Genomic DNA, 20,594 nt, shown 5'->3' on the forward strand with positions numbered 1-20,594 from the left:
TCTACAAAAAACTCCTACAATGAAAAAATACATTAAGTTTGAGGATATAAAATCAACACAGAAAAATCCACTGTATCTCCATATAATACTAACAAACATGGAAAGTGTAATAAAAACACAAGAATATAAAGAAGAAAACTGAATGAACTGAAAATCAACAGCTGTTCTTAGATCCATCAGAGAATTGAGGTTACAGGGCAAACTGCTACCTTGAAAACTGGAGACAGAGGTAGATAGTGAGAATTATAACCTACTGGGAGTCCACTACTGGAGCCAGTACTGGAAAAAACATATAAATTGTTATAGATAATTGCCACAGGCTCACTGTGTACTATCTTAAGAGTTACAACTATGAAGACCCAATCTTTGGGGTAGGTACAGGGGAGGAACCAAACTTTAACGAGTTTTAAGTCCAGGAGACCCACCAGATTCTCAGGGTGAATATCTGAGAGACATCCCCTCATGCTTCTGGTAGGGAGAAGGGAAAAGCAACCCTTTTGAAATATGCCCAGAGCATTCTATTCTTTATAAAACACTGCCTTTAAAAAATACTTGAGGGAAGAAAAATTCCCAATTCCAGTCTACTCTAGCCTTTGGCTTGGAGGAAGGGAAAAATTAGTTCCTGCCCCTTCTAGTCTTTGATATTGGGGAAAAGAAATACCCAACCCCAGCCCTCTCCATCTTCCTGTCTCACCTAAAGGGTAGGGGAGAAAAAAAAGCTGAGAAGCACTTGTAAAGACCACAGGAGCACAGGCTCACTATACCTAACCATAGGAATATAGAACACTTCCCCTCCCCCCACATTTTATTATCCTGTCGGTAGTGCTCCTGTAAAAGAACAAGAATTTCAGCTGAAAGAACTGCAAGACTCTGACCCTAGTTAAGAACTAAGACAACAGGAGAGGAAAAAAACAAGGGCACCAGGGGAAATTTTAGCTTCTGACACTTACAGCTATAGCAAACAGTAAGCACCACCTAACCCTAGCCAAATAAATGTAAAATCTAGCACTAAAGGTCTTTTCACCTCAGTTCCTTTTTCCCACTTTCCACACAAAAAAATTATAAGACATATTAAAAGGTGAAAACCACAGTCTGAAGAGACTGGGCAAGCATCAGAACCGGAGTTGATATGGACAAGATTTTGTAATTATCAGACCAAGAATTTAAAATAACTATGATTACTGTGTTAGTGGTTCTAATGGAAAAAGTGGACAATATATAAGAACTGTTGGGTAATGTAAGCAGAGAGATGGAAACTCTAAGAAAAGACCAAAGTAAATGCTAGAAAGCAAAAGCACTGTTACAGAAATGAAGACTGCCTTTGATGGTCTTATCTGTAGACTGAACACAGCTGAGGAAAGAATCAGTGAGTTTGAAGATAGAAACTTCCCAAACTTAAAAGCAAAGAGAAAAAAAAAAAAAAAGCCTGAACAACAACAACAACAAAGGAACAGAATATCCAAGAACTGTTGGACAATTACAAAAGATATAACATATGTGTAATGGGAACATCAGAAGAAGAAAACAGAGAGAAAGAAACAGAAGAAATATTTGAGGTAATAATGTCTGCTAAATTATTGACAGGTATCAATCCACAGATACAGGAAGCTCAGAGAACATCAATCAGGATAAATACCAAACAAAAATCAACTTTTAGTCATATCAGATTCCACTTGTGGAAAATTAAAGACAGAGAAAATCTTTGTCTTCCAGAGGGAAAAATTCACTTTATCTATAGAAGAACAAGGATAAGAATGACATCGCACTTCTCTTTAGAAACCATGCAAGCAAGCAAGAAGAGAGTGAAGTAAGATGCTTAAAGTATTGAAAGAAAAAATAAAAATATCAACCTAAAAAAAAAATCTTTCTCCAAATAAAATGCCAAAACCAGAGGACTTCACTCAGAAATTCTACCAAACATTTAAGGGAGATAAAATACCAATCTTATATAATTGAAGAGAGGAGGTAGATTCTCAATTTGTTTTATAAGGCCAGGATACAGTAATCCTGATATCAAAACCTGACAAAAACAGTGCAAGAATAGAAAACCACAGATCAATATTCCTCCTGAAGTTTGACCTAAAAATCCTTAACAAAATATTAGCAAATAGAAGCCAAAAACATATAAAAAGGACAGTATATTATGATCAAATAGGCTTTTTCCCAAAAAATGCAAGAGTGGTATAACAACTAAACATCACTCAATGTAACTCACCACATCAACAGAATCTTATGAATTGAACAAAATTATTTGATATTCAATGCCTATTCATGATTTAAAAATAAAATATTTTCAGCATAAGATTTTCAGCAGTTAACAGAAAAGAACTTCCTCAATCTTAAAAGAGATCTACCAAAAAACCTTATAACTAACATTTATACTTAATGGTGAACTAGGGAATGCCTTTGCCCAAAATTTGGGAACAAAACAGGATGACTACTCTCACCCATTCTATTTAACATTGTACCAGAAGTTCTAGGCAGTGCTAAAAGGCAGTAAAAATAAATAAAATTCATAAAGGTTGCAAATGAAGAAGCAAAACTGTCTTTATTCAAAAATAATATGATGGTATATATAGAAAATCCTAAATAATCTATAAACTACTAGAACTATTACATGAATTTACCAAGTTTGCAGGATATAAGCTTACATACAAAAATAAATTGTATGTCTACATACTAGCAAAAAACAGAATATGCAAATAAAAAATAATTCCATTAATAATAGCATAATAAAACAATAGCATGAAATACTTAGAGAAAAAGTTAACAAAATACATGTAAAACCGATAGAACAAAATGTACAAACCACTGTCGGGAGAAATCAAAGAACTAAATAAATAGGGATATACACTATGTTCACGGATCAGAGGACTCAAAAGTGTTAACATATCAAGTCTCCTAAAATTGTTCTATAGAGTCAATGCAATCCCAGTAAAAATCCTAGTGGGCTTATTTATAGAAATTGAATACAAAGGATCTAGAAGAGCCAATATAATTTTGGCAAAGAACAATAGTGTTGGAGGATCTACTCTACCTGATTTCAAGATTTACTACAAAGCTGAAATAATCAAGACAAGGTACAAGCCAATAAGCATAAGAAAAAATCAAATAAATCAATGTAATAGAATTAAAACTCCAGTAATATATCTACACTTAAGACATTTTTCATTTTGATTTTTGACAAAGGCATCAAAGCAATTTAATTGAAAAAAGAACCCCTTATCAAATAACTGTGCTGAACAAACAGATAAGCATATGGAAAAAATCCATGACATCTATTCATACCACACATAAAAATTAAGTTGAGATGGAGCAAAGAACTATACATAAAAGCTAAAACTATAAAGTTTCTAAAAGACAATATAGGAAAATATCTTCATGCCACACACAAAATGGAACATACTATATAATTCCATTTATATAAAGTTTAAAGAAAGGTATCCATTTATATAAAGTTTAAAGAAAGGTAAAAGTAATCTGTCGTAATAGATATCAAAACAGTGGCTGCCTTGCAGTATAAAGAGCATGTATGGATTGACTGAAAAAGGGCAAAGGAATTTGTCTGAGGTGATGAAAATATACTAGATCTTGATTCAAGTGAGGGACATAAAGAAGTATACATCTGTCATGGTTAGGGACAGGTGTCAACTTGGCCAAGTTGTGGTACCTGTTTATCTGATTGGGCAAGTGCTGCCCTGTCTGTTGCAATGAGGACATTTCATAGGATTAGGTCATGATCACATCAGCTACATCCACAGCTGATTCCATTTGTAATCAGCCAAAGGGGAGTGTCTTCTGCAATTAGTAATGCTAAATGTAATCATGGGAAGCCTTTTAAGGAGGACTCAAAGGAGACAGGTTCCATTCCTGCTTTGACTGGTGAGCCTCTCCTGTGGAGTTCATCCAGGCCATCTCGGCTTTGCAGCCTACCCTGTGGATTTTGGACTCTGCGTTCCTACGGTCACATGAGACACTTTCATAAATTTTATATTTGCAAGTGTTCCCTGTTGATTCTGTTTCTCTAGAGAACCTTAACTAATACAACATCTATCATATCATCAAAATGTTTTTTCATTTCTGTAAAATAAAGTAATTCTGGGTTTAGAAAAAGAATTCGGACTCAGCTTTTCCACCCCTCTGCCCTTCCTCCTTACTCTTGTCTAAAACACAGACAAGATACCTGGTTGGCTACAGCCATCTTATGATGAGTCATGGGGGTTGTATCAAGAGAATTGCCCTCACATTCTTGAGCAACTGAAACAACACTGGACTTCCCACTTCAACTTATTAGGTGAAAGAAAAATAAAACTTTATCTTGTTAGTGTGAAACTAACTATATAATAAAAGAATAATTTTCTGTGTAAATGTATATTAAAGTTTTGTTGAATATGAAGAAATACACTAAAAGAATTCATCTCATTAGTCAGTTAAATGAGAGAAACCATATAATCACCTCAAGAGTTATACTTCAATAGCCACAAAAAAGGCATGGGTTAAAAACTCAATAACCTCTTTTATTGTTTTGTTGTTTTTATTTAGCTAACTAGGAATAGAAGAATACTTTCTTAACATGATAAAGAATATACATTTCAAATCAATAGCCAACCACATGCTTAAAAAGTAAACAGAAAAGTCATTAGCATTAAAAGCAGGTTGAAATATTTGGTGGATATATGGAGTATTTGTAAATAAAATAAATTTTTAAAAACGGAGGTTCAAGGTATGGATATACCTTAATTAAACTTAACGGCAGGTGTTGGCAAAGAATGGAAACATTCATAAACTACTTTTAAGTTCCTAACAGGATCATTTTCATGGCTGGGGAATTCATTCTGAGACCACATATAGACCCCAAAAGAATATCTTAGCTTTTTTCAGCACTATCTGTACATATACTTACAAATAAAGATGTTTCTGCATTTTCAGGCTTCTCAACTAATTTTTTTCCACTTATAATGTCAAATTCAAAAGTTTCTTCCAAAGCAGAAACAGCCTATCAAACACACAAAGCAAATTAAACTAATTTTATAGCTTAAAATAAATAATATAAAACACAAAAAGATATTTAAACAGCCACACCAGAACCATTGTAATAGTAAACTTGTGACTACCACACCATAAACTTAACTTTTGCATTCCCATGCCCCATCTACATAACTGTAAAGAAACAGCTATAAATAACAGTCTTTAACCCTGTACCCTAGCAATGCAGAGATGTCTTATGACTATCATTTCTATGTTGACAGATATCTAAAAGGGAGCAGGCCTATCTGTAAATGGTTGAAGCATAACTCCACTTATTACCAAAGTTCTTTCCTCTAAGTCTGATTGATTTGATCTTTTCCTCTGATGAAAGTGAGAAAATAGAGATATGGAGACCCGAAAGGAATAAATTTTACCTGGAAATTCTGTAAACTAATCCCTCAAGCTTTAAGTGAACTTGTGTTTGAGAAGTTTGATAAACTATATTCTTTTTATATTTGTGTTTTTCCTCACTGTTCTCACTTGTTATACAGAGCATTTATAATTCAATCCTAGTGCATTGTGAAAAATATTCAAAGAAAGGATTTTTGTCAACTCCTAAGCTCAAGTTTCTAATTAATATAGAATATATCAGGTTTAAAAAAGGCCTATCTTTAGAAAGGCCTGCTTGCAAAGTTAGCCTTTGGCTGGCACCTGGGAACTTGGATTTTGAAAGGGTGTCTATCTTTTGCTAACTGGCAAGAGTGGTTTTCTGTGCCTAAACTATTTGTACAAACAATGTAGTTTATATTCAATACCTGCTTTCCTTCTGGGAGTTCGGAATTTTGGTAACATGCTAGGTACACACTTGAACAGCACCTAACAAAAGCCCGGGATATTGAATATCTAATGAGCTTCCCTGGTAGGAAACATTTCACACGTGTTGTCACAATTCAAAGCTGGAAGAATTAAAGGCATCCTACATGACTCTAAAGGGAGAGGACTCTTGGAAGCTTGGAAGCTTACACCAGGTTTTCTATAGATTTCAGCCCATGGGCCTTTTCCCTTTACTGCTGTTGCTTTACATCCCTTCACTGTAATAAATCTTAGCCAGCCACATGACTATATGCTGAGTCCTTTGAGTCCTCCTAGTGAATCACCAAAACTAGGGGTGATCATGGGGTACCTTGACATAGGGACCAACATCTTACCATCTTCAGGTGTTTGATAATTTTCTTGATCACTTCATCTTCTGATATTAACTCTTTTGCCTTACGCGATGGAATGGGTAGAGCATACCTTACGATGGATTCTCCTATTGGTGGAGAACGTAGGACCATTGGTTCAATTTTGTCACGTACTGATTTTGCACTGTTTTTTTCTTTTGGTTTAGGTGATATCGGTGACCTAAGTTGTCTTTTTTTATCATTTAATTCTGGAACATTTGTCAATTTGTTACTAGTGTAAGGCAGGTGCTTTGCTGGCTTCATTTTGTTACTGATTTAGCATCGAAATTACAGATGAAAAGATTTTACTCCTTCCTGTGAATAAAACATTAAGAGAATTAAAAAAATACACCTTTTAATTATGTACCAAAAATAAAGTTATATCGAATTCAATTTGCATACTGTATTTCATTTTTGTTGTTCTGATGATTTAGCAATTTTCTCAGCATAAATCAAGCACTATTAGAAGCTACAATAACATGTTTGGCTATTTTGAGTTCCAATTAGTTAAACAGGACAAACAAAAATAGAAAGCACTTAGCAGAGTACCTAATTTACATCATAAGTTATTTAAATCAAGAATAAAAATAATAGGTCTGTAGCTGGTTCAGTGGTAAAATGCTTGCCTGCCATGTGGGAGACCCAAGTTCAAATCCTGGCCCATCCACCAAAAAAAAAAAAAACTAAAACTAGTGAAAGCTCTATAATTTTTAAGTTAACATATGCAGTTTATATACATCATTATTCAATTACTTGTGAATTAACTGAGTGTCAGAGAGGCTAAGTGACTACTCAAGAGTGATATAGCTAAAGGTGCTGGAATTAGAATTTCAGCACAAGTCAGTTTGGCTATAAACCACAAAATAGAAAGGGAAACACTCCTAATAGCAAATACTAACAATGAAATGTGGCATGGGGACTGTGAGAAACTCCTAGAGGTGACTGAAGGTTGACTTGTGTATGGGGAATTTAGAATGGGGAAGGGAGGGAGGGGAAAAAGCAGAACAAGCAATAAGTAGATATATTTAGAAAAAACTTTAAAATTTTGATCTTATCATTTGCCCATACCTTGGGACAATACCCTAGGTGTCAGGAAGGTAATTCTTACGATTCCCCCATACCTTGGTGTGCCAGTTTGAACCTGTTGTGTATCCCAGAAAGGTCAAGTTCTTTAATCTCCATTCAATATTGCTGGGTGGGAAAGAGACACAGATTTTGGAAAAACTGATCAAAGATGCTCATATAACTATACTAAATGACATCAGTGGGATAGCTAATGACATAAAGGAGATCAAAAAGACACTAGAAGAGCCTAAAGAGGAATTTGAAAGGATAAATAGAAAAATAACAGCTAACACAGAGATTAAAGATGCAGTAGATGTAATCAAAAATATACTAGAGATGCACAACGGCAGATTTGAAGAGGCAGAAGAAAGAATAAGTGAGCTAGAAGACAGGCAACTGATTTTGAACACACAAAAGAGCAAATGGCAAAAAAAAAAAAAGATGGAAAAATCTGAATTGGATCTCAGGGAAATGATGGACAAAACAAAATGCACAAACATAAGAATCATCAGTATCCCAGAAGGAGAAGAGAAGAGTAAAGGGCTAGGAAGGTTAGCTGAGGATACAATGAGGTAAATCTTCCCACCCCTTATAAAGGACATAAAATGGAAATCAAAGAAGTCCAATGAACTCCAAATAGAATAAATCCAAATAGGCCTCCCTAAAGACACACACTAATCAGTGTCAAATATTGAAGAGAAGCAGAAAATCCTTAAAGCAGCAAGAGAAAAACAATCTACTACATACAAGGGAAACTACATAAGACTGAGTTTGGACTACCAAACTGGCACTATGGAGTTGAAAAGGCAGTGGTATGGTATATTCAAGATACTGAAAGAGAAAGACTTCCAGCCAAGAATTCTGTACCTAGCCAAATTGTCCTTCAAAACTGAGGGAGAGATTAAAATTTTTCATAGACAAACAAATGCTGAAAGAATTTGTCAACAACAGACCAGCCCTACAAGAAATACTAAAGGGAGTTCTGCTGGTTAAAAAAAAAAAAGTAGGAAAGGGAAGTCTGGAGGAAGACACAGAATTGAAGAGTATGAGTGAGGGTAACCTAAAGGATAAAAAGGGAAAGAAAGAAATGAATTTATAGATATGACAAATAAAATCCAAAGGATAAGGTCATAGATTCAAGAAACACTTTTACAGTAATAACTTTCTATGTTAATGGACTAAATTTACCACTTAAAAGATACAGATTGGCAGAATGGATTAAGAAATATAATCCAGCTATATGCTTCTTACAAGAGACTCCTTTTAGAAAGAATGATACAAATAGATTGAAAGTGAAAGGATGAAAAAGATGTTCCATGCCACTTGTAACCAAAAGAAAGCAAAAGTAGCTATACTAATAGTAGACAAAATAGACTTTAAATATAAAGACATCATAAGAGACAAAGAATAGCTCTATATATTAATAAAAGGGACAATTCACCAAGAAAAAATAACAATCATAAATATTTATGCTCTCAATCAAGAAGCTCCAAAGCACATGAGACAAACATTGGCAAAACTAAAGGGAGTTTCAAATATAATAGTAGGAGATTTCAATACACCACTCTCCTCTATAGATAGAACAACTAGACAGAGGATCAGCAAGGAAAGAGAGAACTTAAACAATTTGATAAATGAGTTAGACCTAACAGACATATATAGGTCATTACACCAAAACACCAGGATATGTATTCTTCTTTAGTACTCATGGAACATTTTCCAGGATAGATCATATGCTGGGCACAAAACAGGTCTTCATAAATTTAAAAACATTGAAATTATTCAAAGCACTTTCTCTGATGACAATGGAATGAAGCTGGAAATAAATAACCACCAAAGAACAAGAACTTTCACAAATATTTGCAGATTAAATAACATACTCTTAAACAACCAGGGGATCAAAGAAGAAATTATAGGAAAAAAATGGTAAATATCTGGAGACGAATGAAAATGAGAATACAACATATCAGAACCTATGGTATGTGCAAAGGCTGTTCTGAGAGAGAAATTTATTGCCCTAAATGCCTGTACTAAAAACGAAGACAGAGCAAAAATCAAGGCCCTAACCACTCACCTGGAGGAACTTGAAAAAGAACAGCAAACCAACCCCAAAGCAAATAGATGAAGAGAAATAAAAAGGTTAAAACATAGTTAAATGAATGGAAGAACAAAAGAACAATAGAAAGGATCAATAAAACCAAAAGTTGGTTGCTTAAGAAAATCAATAAAATCTATGGACTAGTAGCAAGGCTAACAAAGAAAAAAAACAGAGAGGATGCAAAAAAAAAAAAAAAAGAATCAGAAATGAGAGAGGGGTCATTACCAAAGACCTTGAAGGAAAAAAAAAATCCTAAGAAGATACTATGAACAACTATATGCCAACAAACTAGATAACTTAGAAGAAATGGACAGATTCCTGGAAGCACACAAACAAGCTACACGGACTCAAGAAGAAACAGAAGATCTCAACAAACCAATCACAAGTAAAGAGATTCAATCAGTCATCAAAAATCTTCCCACAAAGAAAAGCCCAGGGCCAAATGGCTTCACAGGGGAATTTTATCAAACATTCCAAAAAGAACTGTCACCAATCCTGCTCAAACTTTTCCAAAAAATTTACGAAAAAGGAACACTAACTCATTTTATGAAGCTAACATCACTTTAATACCAAATAAAAGAAATAAAAGGCATTCAAATTAGAAAGGAAGAAGTAAAACTTTCACTATTTGCAGAAAACATGATACCATACTTGGAAAATCCTGACAAATCTACAACAAAGTTCTTGAACTAATAAATTTACCAAGGTGGCAGAATATAAAATTTATGTGCAAAAATCAGTATGTTTCTATATACACACAATGACCTGAGGAGTCAATTAAGGAAAAAAAATCTATTGAAAATAGCAACTAAAAGAATCAAATATCCAGAAATGAACTTAACTAGGAACTTGTTCACTGAGAACTACATAACATTGCTAAAAGAAATCAAAGAAGATCTAAATAGGTGGGAAAATATTCCCTGCTTATGGACAAGAAGGTTAAATATAGTTAAGATGTCAATTCTACCCAAATTGATCTACAGATTCAATGTAGTACCAATCAAAATTCCAACAACCTACTTTGAAAACTTGGAAAAGCTAGCTACCAAATTCATCTGGAAGGGAAAGAGACCACGAATAGCTAAAAGCATCTTTAAAAAGAAAAACAAAGTGTGAGGATTAACACTTCCTGATTTTAAAACTTATTATAAAGTCACAGTGGTCAAAATAGCAAGGTACTGGCACAAAGATAGAAGTATTGACCAATGGAATCTAATCGAAAGTGCAGAAATAGACCATCTCAATCTACGATGGTTAAATGATCTTTGACAAGGCCCCCAAATCCACTGAATTAGGACAAGATAGTCTTTTCAGTAAATGGGCATGAGAGAACTGGATATCAATTGCCAAAAGGATGAAAGAGGACCCTTACTTTACACACTAAACAAAAATTAACTCAAAGCGGATAAAAAACCTAAATATAAGAACTAGTACCATAAAGCTCCTAGAAGAAAATGTAGAGAAACATCTTCAAGACCTAGTAATAGGAGGTAGATTCCTAAACTTTATACCCAAAGCACAAGCAACATAAGAAAAAACAGATAAATGGGAACTCCTCAAACTCAAATGCTTTTGCACCTGAAAAGACTGTCAAAAAGGTGAAGACGCAGTCAACTCAATGGGAGAAAATATTTGGAAATCACACATTGGATAAAGGATTGATAACCTGTATACATAAAGAAATCATACAACTCAACAACAAAAGAACAAGCAACCCAATTTTAATGTGGGCTAAAGATATGAATAAACATTTCACCAAAGAGCAAACACAGATGGCTAAAAAGCACATGAAGAGATGCTCATTTTCATTGGCTATAAGGAAAATGCAGATCAAGACTACAACGAGATACGACTTCACACCTATAAGAATGGCTGCTGTTAATCAAACAGAAAACTACAAATGTTGGAGAGAATTTGGAGAAAGTGGGACACTTATACACTGCTGGTAAGAATGTATCATACAGTCACTATGGAAGACAGTCTGGTGGTTCCTCAGAAACCTGAATATCGAGTTGCCATATGACCTGGCATTACCACTATTAGGTATATACCCAGAAGGGCTAAAAGCAGTGACACAAAAAGAGAGTTGCACACTGATGTTCATAGCACTATTCACAATCACCAACAAATTGAAACAGTCCAAGTGCCTATCAACAGATGAGTGGATTACCAAAATGTGGTATACACATAAAATGGAACATAATGCAGCAGTAAGATGAAATGATATCCTGACCACAACACTAGATGGATGAGCCTCAAAGACATAACGCTGAATGAAATAAGCCAGATACAGAAAGATTGATACTGAATGATTCCACTTTATAACCATGGAAAAGGTAAAACCAGAGGCTTATAATATAGAATATAGAGGACCTAGAGATACACAGAAGTTTGAAATGGGTGAACAGTTAGCTAATGAGGTTGAACTTAATTGTAAGCGAATAGATAGAAGTGAAGGCAATTCACTAGTAGGCCTAAGTAATATCACCATATTGAAAGTGAACATGATCGAAAGAGGTTGTATAGACTCATGTGTCCCACTGATTAACACTACACATATAAATAAATTCTTCATGAACTACCGCAAAGGCATGAATCTTGTACAAAGAGTGTATAATTTCGAGGTATGGGGGGAAACTGTTATTGAATGCTAGGGGCTATGCTTAACAAGAAAACATGAACAGTACTGCAATAATACCTGGGGTTCATAATGGGGGGAAGGACAAGAGTTAGGGGGAGGCCTGAATTTTCTATTTGGTGGGTCTGTGTTTATTGGCTATATTTCTCTTGGGAACAATGAAATTATTTAAAATTGAGAATGTTGATGGACTGTTGACTTTAGACATTATATATATGAGTCCCAGTAGATGGAGGTGGCTGAAAGATGCACTGACTGAGATATAGATTGGTGAATGATGGTATATATATATATATATATATATATGACTGAACATTGTGCTGCTACAAAAAGGAACAAAGTTGTGAGGCATGTGGCAAAGTGTATGAACTTGTGGGACATTTGGTGAGGCAAAATAGGCCAGAAACAAAAGAGCAATTATTGTATAATCTCATTTAGAAAATACCTATAGGAAAACTGAGGCCTAGAATGTAAGCTCTTACAGCAGTCACATTTAGTCTGGAGTGGAAATTTTTAATCCTGGATTTTGAGGGACTGTTTTATGTATGTATAACCTGGTATTTAGAAATAAGGACAAAGCCGATCAGGTCAGGATTAAGGTAATTCAGAATTAAGGGGTAAGAAAGACATTGCCTATATTTTAGAATTTCACCTACTCTTTGAGACCAAAGGAAGAAACATTTATTTTGTCCAGAACCTAAATAGTTATTTATTTGTTTATTTTTATTACATGGGCAGGCACCAGGAATCAAACTCAGGTCTCCGGCATGGCAGGCAAGAACTCTTGCCACTGAGCCGCTGTGGCCCACCAAAGAACCTAAATTTTCAGTAGCACACGATCTAACTCAACCTGTCTGGAAAGATTATTTAAACCATCCAAACACAGGGAAACTGAATAAGAATGAGAGCCTTTAATCCTATATAGCTTAATATCATGCTTGGATACATCCCAGAGTATATTAAGCAGATAATCAAAAAGTATTGGCAAAGTCCCCTGAAGTATGGGGGAAACAATATGCAATTATTAAACTTTACCACTGGGGAACCCCTGGATACTGTGTCAAACATTAGGGGCACCCAAATCAATAGGCCAAGCCCTTGATTTTAAGTCTTGCTCTTGTGAAGCTCATGTATGTAGCAGAGAAGCTTAGCCTACTATAGGTATGCTTAAGAGTCACCTCCAGAGGACCTCTTTTGTTGCTCAGATGTGGCCTCCTTCTCTCTAAGCCCAACTTAAAAAGTGAAAATGTTGACCTCCCCCCTACAAGGGACATAACATCCAGGGATAAAAGTCTCCTTGGTGGCATGGGAGATGATCCCCAGGAATGAGTCTGGCCCTGGCTCCATGGGATCAACAATGCCATCCTGACCAAAATGAAGAAAAGAAGTGTAACAAAAAAGGTATCAGTGGCTAAGAGAGTTCAAATAGAGTCAAGAGGATACTCTATCACTCTTACACAAGCTTCAGTTAGACATTGATACTATCATAACTTGCCAACCCCCAACCAAAACTATTCCTACCATACTAAAGATTATCTAGGGCATTATATAAGATTCTATAAAGTTTCCATGCACTAGGGTAACTTTCCAGAAACCTACAACCTCCAAATGGGTCCCTGGACCAGTTAAGTCCTGAAATGCAGAGGGGCCAGCCTTTCCAGAACATCAGCTAGCTCCATCCCCTTATCCTACTTTATTAACAGCCCCTTTCAACATGAAAAAGTTAGAATGGCCATAGCCATTCTAAAGAGGGAGAGAAAGATCAAAAGTGATGGTGGAGTTATACAGAGAAAGTCAGGTTTAACAAATAAATATGAGTGCTGAATCAGTATACTGATATTTATTTTAGTCTCCAGGACCGTAGAGTACCTAGAAATAAAAACCTAAAATTGTGGAACTGTAATACATACCAAACTTTGAAATCTGTTCTAAAACTAATTATTGCAATGTACTCTGAAATTTATTGCTTTTTTGTATATATGATATTTTTCACACAAAAAAATAAAAAAGAATGAAGGAATAGTATAATAGAGAAGATAGGATTCAACAAATGAATATGACTGCTGAGTCAATATATTGATATTTCTTTTGCTCTTCAGTGTCTTGGAGCAGCTAGAAGAAAAAATGAAAAATTGTGGAACTGTTACATACAAACTTTAAAATTTATTGTATAACTACTTGTTAAATTGTACTTGGAAATTTATTGCTTTTTTGTTATATACATAATATTTCACAATGTTTAAAAATGTTTAAAAAAAATATTGCTGGGTGGAAGCACCCAATCTCAAATATGGAGATTTGACCCACACAATTATGGATGGTAACTTTTGATTAGATGGTTTACATGGAGATGTGCCTCCACCCATTCAAGATGGAGTTCCTACTGGAGCCCTTTAAGAGGGAACCATTTTAGAAAAAGCTTCAGTGCCACCAGAACCAACAGAGCCAACAGAATGCACAGAGCCCCAGGGAAGCCATTGAAGATCTCTGGAGAGAAAGCTAGCTGACATTGCCATGTGCCTTTTTAGCCAAGAGAGAAACCCTGAACTTACTGGCCTTTTGAACCAGGGTATCTTTCCTTGGATGCCTTAATGTGGACATTTTCATAGGCTTAGAACTGTTAACTTGCAACTTAATAAAGTCCCCTTTTGAAAAACTATTCCAGCAGCTTTCACAAACTAAAACACTTGGAACAATAGCCTGGGTTATAGCAAGGTAATCAGCAAAGAAGCACCCAAACCATGCTTGCATAAGGAAGTACACAACACATATATGGTGGGCAAAACAGGATTTCACACTTCTACTTGTTTTCCCTCCAAAGGGGAATCAGGACAATGCCTACTCCAAAATAGTTTAAAAGTACATGCCTGACATGGTGCATTTTGTCTAGTAGAGTAGCCAAAGAAAGATAGAATAGAACTGGTTCACTTTGGTCTGAAATGCTCCACACACTTTTGTCTGAACCTCTCCACCATTAGGCTACTCTCATTGTTCTGGGTTGAATTATGTTCCCCAAAACGGTATGTTCATATCCAAACTCCCTGTACTTGTGCATGTGATAGGGTCTTTGTAGGCATGATCAAGTTAAAATTAGTCATACTGAATTAGGTTGGGCCCTAAATCCAATGACTGGTACCCATAAAAGAAGTCCATGTGAAGAAACAGGCACCACAGGGAAGAAAGCCAATGAATGACAGAGACAGAGATTGAAGCGATGCAGCTACAAGCCAAGGAATGCCAAGGATTGCCAGCAAACACCAAGAGCTATAAAGAGGTAAAGGATTCTTTCTTAGAGCCTTTAGAGGAAGCATGGCTCTCCTTACACTTTGATTTCAGACTTCCAACCAGAACTATGAAAGAATACATTTCTATTGTTTTAAGCTACCCAGTTTGTCCTAAGAAATTAATACAACCATCACTTCTCCTTAAACTTCCTAAGAGGGACATACAGTAAGGCCTGGCTTTTGGCCATGTCCTAATACAAGATTACCTGACAGAGTAGCTGATACCATCAAGAAATATCAGTTCACAGGCCAAATTATCTTGACACCTGAAAAATACAACCATTAAAAAAAAATAAAAACAACAAACTAAAAAGCATGCCCCAACTACAAAATTATTAAAACAAAGCGACCAAGAACACAAATACACACATTTAAGACAGAGAATATTAGCACTGGAAAACGGGTCCTAGAATATTTTAATGACCCAATTAGATATATTAGGAATGAAAAATATATAAGAAGAACATTGTGGGAAGGTTGAGCAGGAAGGTCCAGGAATCAGTCCCTCTTCTAGAACAATTATTGAACTGGTAGGAACTGTCTGAACCACCTATTTTGAAGCTTCAGAGTCAAGCAGAACACTTGAAAGCATCCAGGGAACAGCAGCAGGAAGAGGCCTGTAAACTGGGGTAAATATGAGTGAATTTCATTCTCTCTCTAGCAGCCACCATGTCCCCATCCCCCAGCCTACTTGGGGAACTGGCTATGAAGGTTGTTATTGTTTCAAACCCCCTTGGGCAAAAGCAGCAGAGAACTCTTAAAGAAATGAAGAAAACAAGTTAAGGATTTCATTAACTGGGCAAGTGCCCAATCAAGAAAATGCAGCTTCAAATCATAGAAGAAGCTCCTGGCACCCTTGGTGGCTCTTCCCTCATCCTTTCCCAAGCATAGTTGAACCAGCCTGCACTATGATTTTCAGTTCCTGACCTTGTTCCTGCTTGGAAAAACTGACTGAAGGAATTCCTTTCAGTATCACCCCTTCCAGAATTTGCCCTCCTGAAAAAAGCAGCTTCGGATAGCTAAGGCAGTATAAAAAACAATTACGTCAAAGAACCTAGGGCAAAGGCTTACTTGCTTTAACTCCTACAATAGAGCATATGGGAAAGGGAGAGTCTTTCATAGTGGGAGGAGGGGGCATTCAAATCCCTATAAACAGGTGAATTCCTAAGACTACCAGCAAGCACAAGCCAATGACAAGACACAGGATCAGAAAAGACAAGGAGCCTCTGTACTTTGCACTTGCCTTGGGCTGATCTTCTACCAGCCAACACAGTCACAATTTGCAAAAAAACTTTGAAAGGTGTGTTTTGCATTGGTTTGTTTATTTTGTTACCTCCTGACATCAAGAAAATCTCTTTCATAATACTAGCTGGATACAAACTTAAGAAGGAGACAGTTCAGGAACTAAACCACAAAATTATTACTTTACAATATTAAAATGTACGGTGTGTAAAAAATTACAAGACAAAGAAATAGGAAATGATGGCCCATTCAAAGGAAAAGGATAAAAACCCAGAAATCATCAATGAAGGAGACCAGATTGTGGGCATACTACAGAAAAACTTTTTTAAAATGATCCTCAATATACTCACAAAAATGAAGGAAAATACAGAGAGAGAACTAAAAGATATCAGGAAAACAGTGAATGAACAATATGAGAATATCAATACAGAGATAAAAATTTAAAAAGAAAACCAAACCATACTGGAGTTGAAAATCATAATAACTGAAATTCAGAATTCCCTAGAGGGCCTCAAGAGCAGATTGAAGCAGGCAGAAGAGTCAGTAAACTTGAAGACAAGACAAAATGAGTAAGGCTGAGGAGCAAAAGAAAATAGAATTAGAAAAAGCAAAAAGAGCCTAAGACACCTGTGGGATACCATCAAACATATTAATATATGCATTATGGGAGTCCCATAAGGAGGAGAAAAGGGCAAAAGGAATATTCATATAATACATGGTAAAAACTGCCAAAACTTAGCAAGAGATGTGAATATGCACATCCAAGGAGCACAACGAATGCAAACAGGATAAACCTTAACAGAAATATGCCCAGAAACATAATAATCAAAATGTCTAATGCAAAGGACAGGGGGAAGTTGCTAAAAGCTGCAAGAAAAAAGAAATGTGCTATGTGCAAGGGAGTCCTGGTAATATCAAGTGCCAATTTCTCATCATGGAGGCAAGAAGGCAGCTCAAAGAAATTAATTTCCAACCAGGAATTTGATATCTGGAAAGACTGTCTTTCAAAATGAGGGAGAGATTAAGAAAGAATTCCAAACAGCAAAAGCTGGAGGAATTTGTCACCACTAGAACTGTCCAGGTAATGCTAAAGTGAGTTCTTCAGACTGAAAGGAAAGGATATTAGATAGCATCTAGAAGCAAAAGAAAAAAATAAAGACCTCAGGTAAATGTGATGTTATGTGTAACTATAAATGCCTGCACTATTGTATTGTACTTTTTTTTGTATGTAACTCCATTTTTTATTTCTTAAGATTTCAAAAATTCATAAACAGCAATAATAAATCTATGGTTTTGGAACTACAATGTTTAAAGATATATAATAAATACAACAAAAAGGTGGGGAATATAGGCATATAGGAACAAGGTACATTCATGCTATTGAAGTTAAGTTGGTATCAAATCAGATTCCAGAGTTTGTCATAATGATATCGTAGTTCAACAGCATATTAAAAGAAGTATAGATACTGAGATCTTTCCTGTAACTACTTGTTGAAGAGTGCTTTGAAAACTATTCCTTTTTTTCTTTCTTTGCTTTGTATATATGTTATATTATACAATAAAAAAAAGTTCTGAAAGAAAAGAAAAAGAATTATAGACAATGATCAAGTGGGATTTATTTATTTCAAAATAAGAAAATCAATTAGCATAATAATAAACATTAATAAAACAAAGAGAAAAAACACACAATCATCTTAACTGATGCTGAAAAGGCATTTGACAAAACCCAGCATGCTTTATTGATAAAAACACTTTAAAAACTGGAATAAAGGAAACTTCCTCAACATGATAAAAACCAGATATGAAAAACCCACAACTAACAACATACTCCACAGTGAAAGACTGAAAGCTTCCCCTTGATGGTCAGGTACAGTACAAAGATGTGCAGTGTCACCATTACTATCCAACATCATACTGGAAATTCTAGCCAGCATAATTAAGCAAGAAAAAAAAAGTTAAAAGCATCCAAACTGGAGAGGAAGAAAATTTCTCTATTTTCAGACAAAGTGATCCTATACATAGAAAAACCCCCAAAAAAATCTACACAAATTTACTAGAACTAATAAATTTAGCAATGTGGCAGGACACAGGATCAAAAAGGAAAATCAGTAGTACTTCTATACACTACTAATAAACAACCTAAAAAGGCAAAAATTCTGCTCATAATAGCAACTAAAAGAATCAAGTATCTAGGAATAAATTTAACCAAAGATAAAAAGGATATAAACACAGAAAACTACAAATATTGCTAAAAAAAAATCAAATAAGACCTAAATAAATGGAAGGATATTTCATGCTCATGATTTGGAAAACTAAATGTTGTCATGATGTCAGTTCTACCCAAAGTGATTTACAGATTCAATGCAATCCCAATCAAAATTCCAATGGCCTTTCTTGCAGAAAAGGAAAAGCCAACCATCAAATTTATATGGAAGATAGATGATAACAAATGTTGGTGAGGAGGTGGAGAAATCGGGCCCTTCATACATGCTGGTGGGAATGTAAGTCAAATACAGACATACTATCTCTGATGTATCTCTGATACCACAATAAAGTGAATATCACAAAAAGAAATGACTCACATGAATTTCTCAGTTTCCCTGTGCATACAAAAGTCAAGTTTTCGGGCGGGCCGCGGTGGCTCAGCGGGCAAAGTGCTTGCCTGCTATGCCGGAGGACCTCGGTTCGATTCCCGGCCCCAGCCCATGTAACAAAAAACGGAGAAACAGAATACAATAAAACAAGAAAATGTTTAAAGATGTTTCCCTTTCTTCCTTCCTTCCTTCCTTCTATCCTTCCTTCCTTCTCTCTGTCTTTCCTTTAAAAAAAAAAAGTCAAGTTTTCACCATAGTATAGTTTATTAAGTATGTTTTAGTATTATGTCTAAAAAATGTACATATCATAACTTTAAAGTATTTTGTTCTTAAAAAATGCTTATCATCATTTGAGCCTCAGAGTCACAATCTTTTTACTGGTGAAGGGTCATACCTTGATTTGATAGCTGCAGACTGATCAGGGTAGTCTTTGCTGAAGGTTGAGGTGACTGTGACAATTTCATAAAATAAGACAACAATGAAGTTTGCCACATAGATTGACTCTTCTTTTCAATGAAATATTTTTCTGTAACATATGATGCTATTTGGTGGTATTTTATCCAAAGTAGAAATTTTTTCAAAATTGGTGTTAAACCTCTCTAACACTGCCACTGCTTTATCGATTAAGTTTATGTAATATTCTAAACTCTTTGTTGTCATTTCAACAATGTCCATGGTATTTTCACCAGAAGTAGATTCCATCTCAAGAAACAACTTTCTCTACTCATCCATAAGAAGCAACTCCACATCCATTAGTTTTATCATGAGATTGCAGCAATTCAATCAAATCTTCAGTCTCCATTTTTAATTTTAGTTCTCTTGCTGTTTCCACCACATCTGCAGTGACTTCCTCCACTGAACACCTGAACCCCTCAAAATCATCCATGAGGGCTGGAACCAACTTCTTCCAAACCCCTGTTAATGTTGATATTTACACCTTCTTTCATGAATCACAAATGTTCTTAAGGGCATCTAGAATGGTGAACCCTTTCCATACTGTTTTCAATTGATTATGCTCAGATCCATCAGATGAATCACTATCTATGGGAGCTATAGCTTTATAATATGTATTTCTTAAATAATAGAACTTGAAAATTGAAATAACTCCCTTGATCCATAGGTTGGAGAATGGGTGTTATGTTCACTGGCATGAAAACAACATTCATCCTGTTGTGCCTCCCCACCAGAGCTCTTGGGTAATCAGGTGTACTTTCAAAGAAAAGTCATATCTTGAAGGGGATCTATTCTTTTGAGCAGTTCTCAACAGTGCGCTTAAAATATTCAGTAAATTACGTTGTAAAAAGATGTGCTGTCATCCAGGCTTTGTTGTTCCACATATACAATGCTGGCAGGTTTAGCATAATTCTTAAGGGCCCCAGGATTTTAGAAATGCGCATTTGTTTCAACTTAAAGTCACCAGCTGCACTACCCCTGACAAGAAAATCAGCCTGTTCTTTGAAGCTTTAAAGACAGGTGTGGTTT

The 20,594-nt window shown here is 35.4% G+C and overlaps 1 protein-coding gene across 17 annotated transcripts in view; it reads right to left on the bottom strand.

Annotated features, from left to right (window-relative positions):
- The window catches only part of CCDC7 (coiled-coil domain containing 7), a 394,574-nt gene that overhangs the window by 349,822 nt on the left and 24,158 nt on the right, over positions 1-20,594 (bottom strand). For 16 of the 17 annotated variants that reach the window (XR_013172290.1, XR_013172260.1, XR_013172281.1 and 13 more), the window contains exons 2-3: positions 6,177-6,506; positions 4,904-4,996 (exon numbers count right to left, since the gene is read on the bottom strand). Coding sequence is in view for 2 of the 17 variants with exons in the window: in XM_077152126.1 (XP_077008241.1) it covers positions 4,904-4,996; positions 6,177-6,455 (372 nt within the window). In the remaining 15 variants the exon portion in view is untranslated. Of the gene's footprint in view, positions 1-4,903; positions 4,997-6,176; positions 6,507-7,312; positions 7,393-20,594 lie in introns of those variants that run through there. The other variant, XR_013172253.1, reaches the window with a different exon arrangement.

Source organism: Tamandua tetradactyla, chromosome 1 (genome assembly GCF_023851605.1).
Source record: "Tamandua tetradactyla isolate mTamTet1 chromosome 1, mTamTet1.pri, whole genome shotgun sequence".
Taxonomy (NCBI): Eukaryota; Metazoa; Chordata; class Mammalia; order Pilosa; family Myrmecophagidae; genus Tamandua; species Tamandua tetradactyla.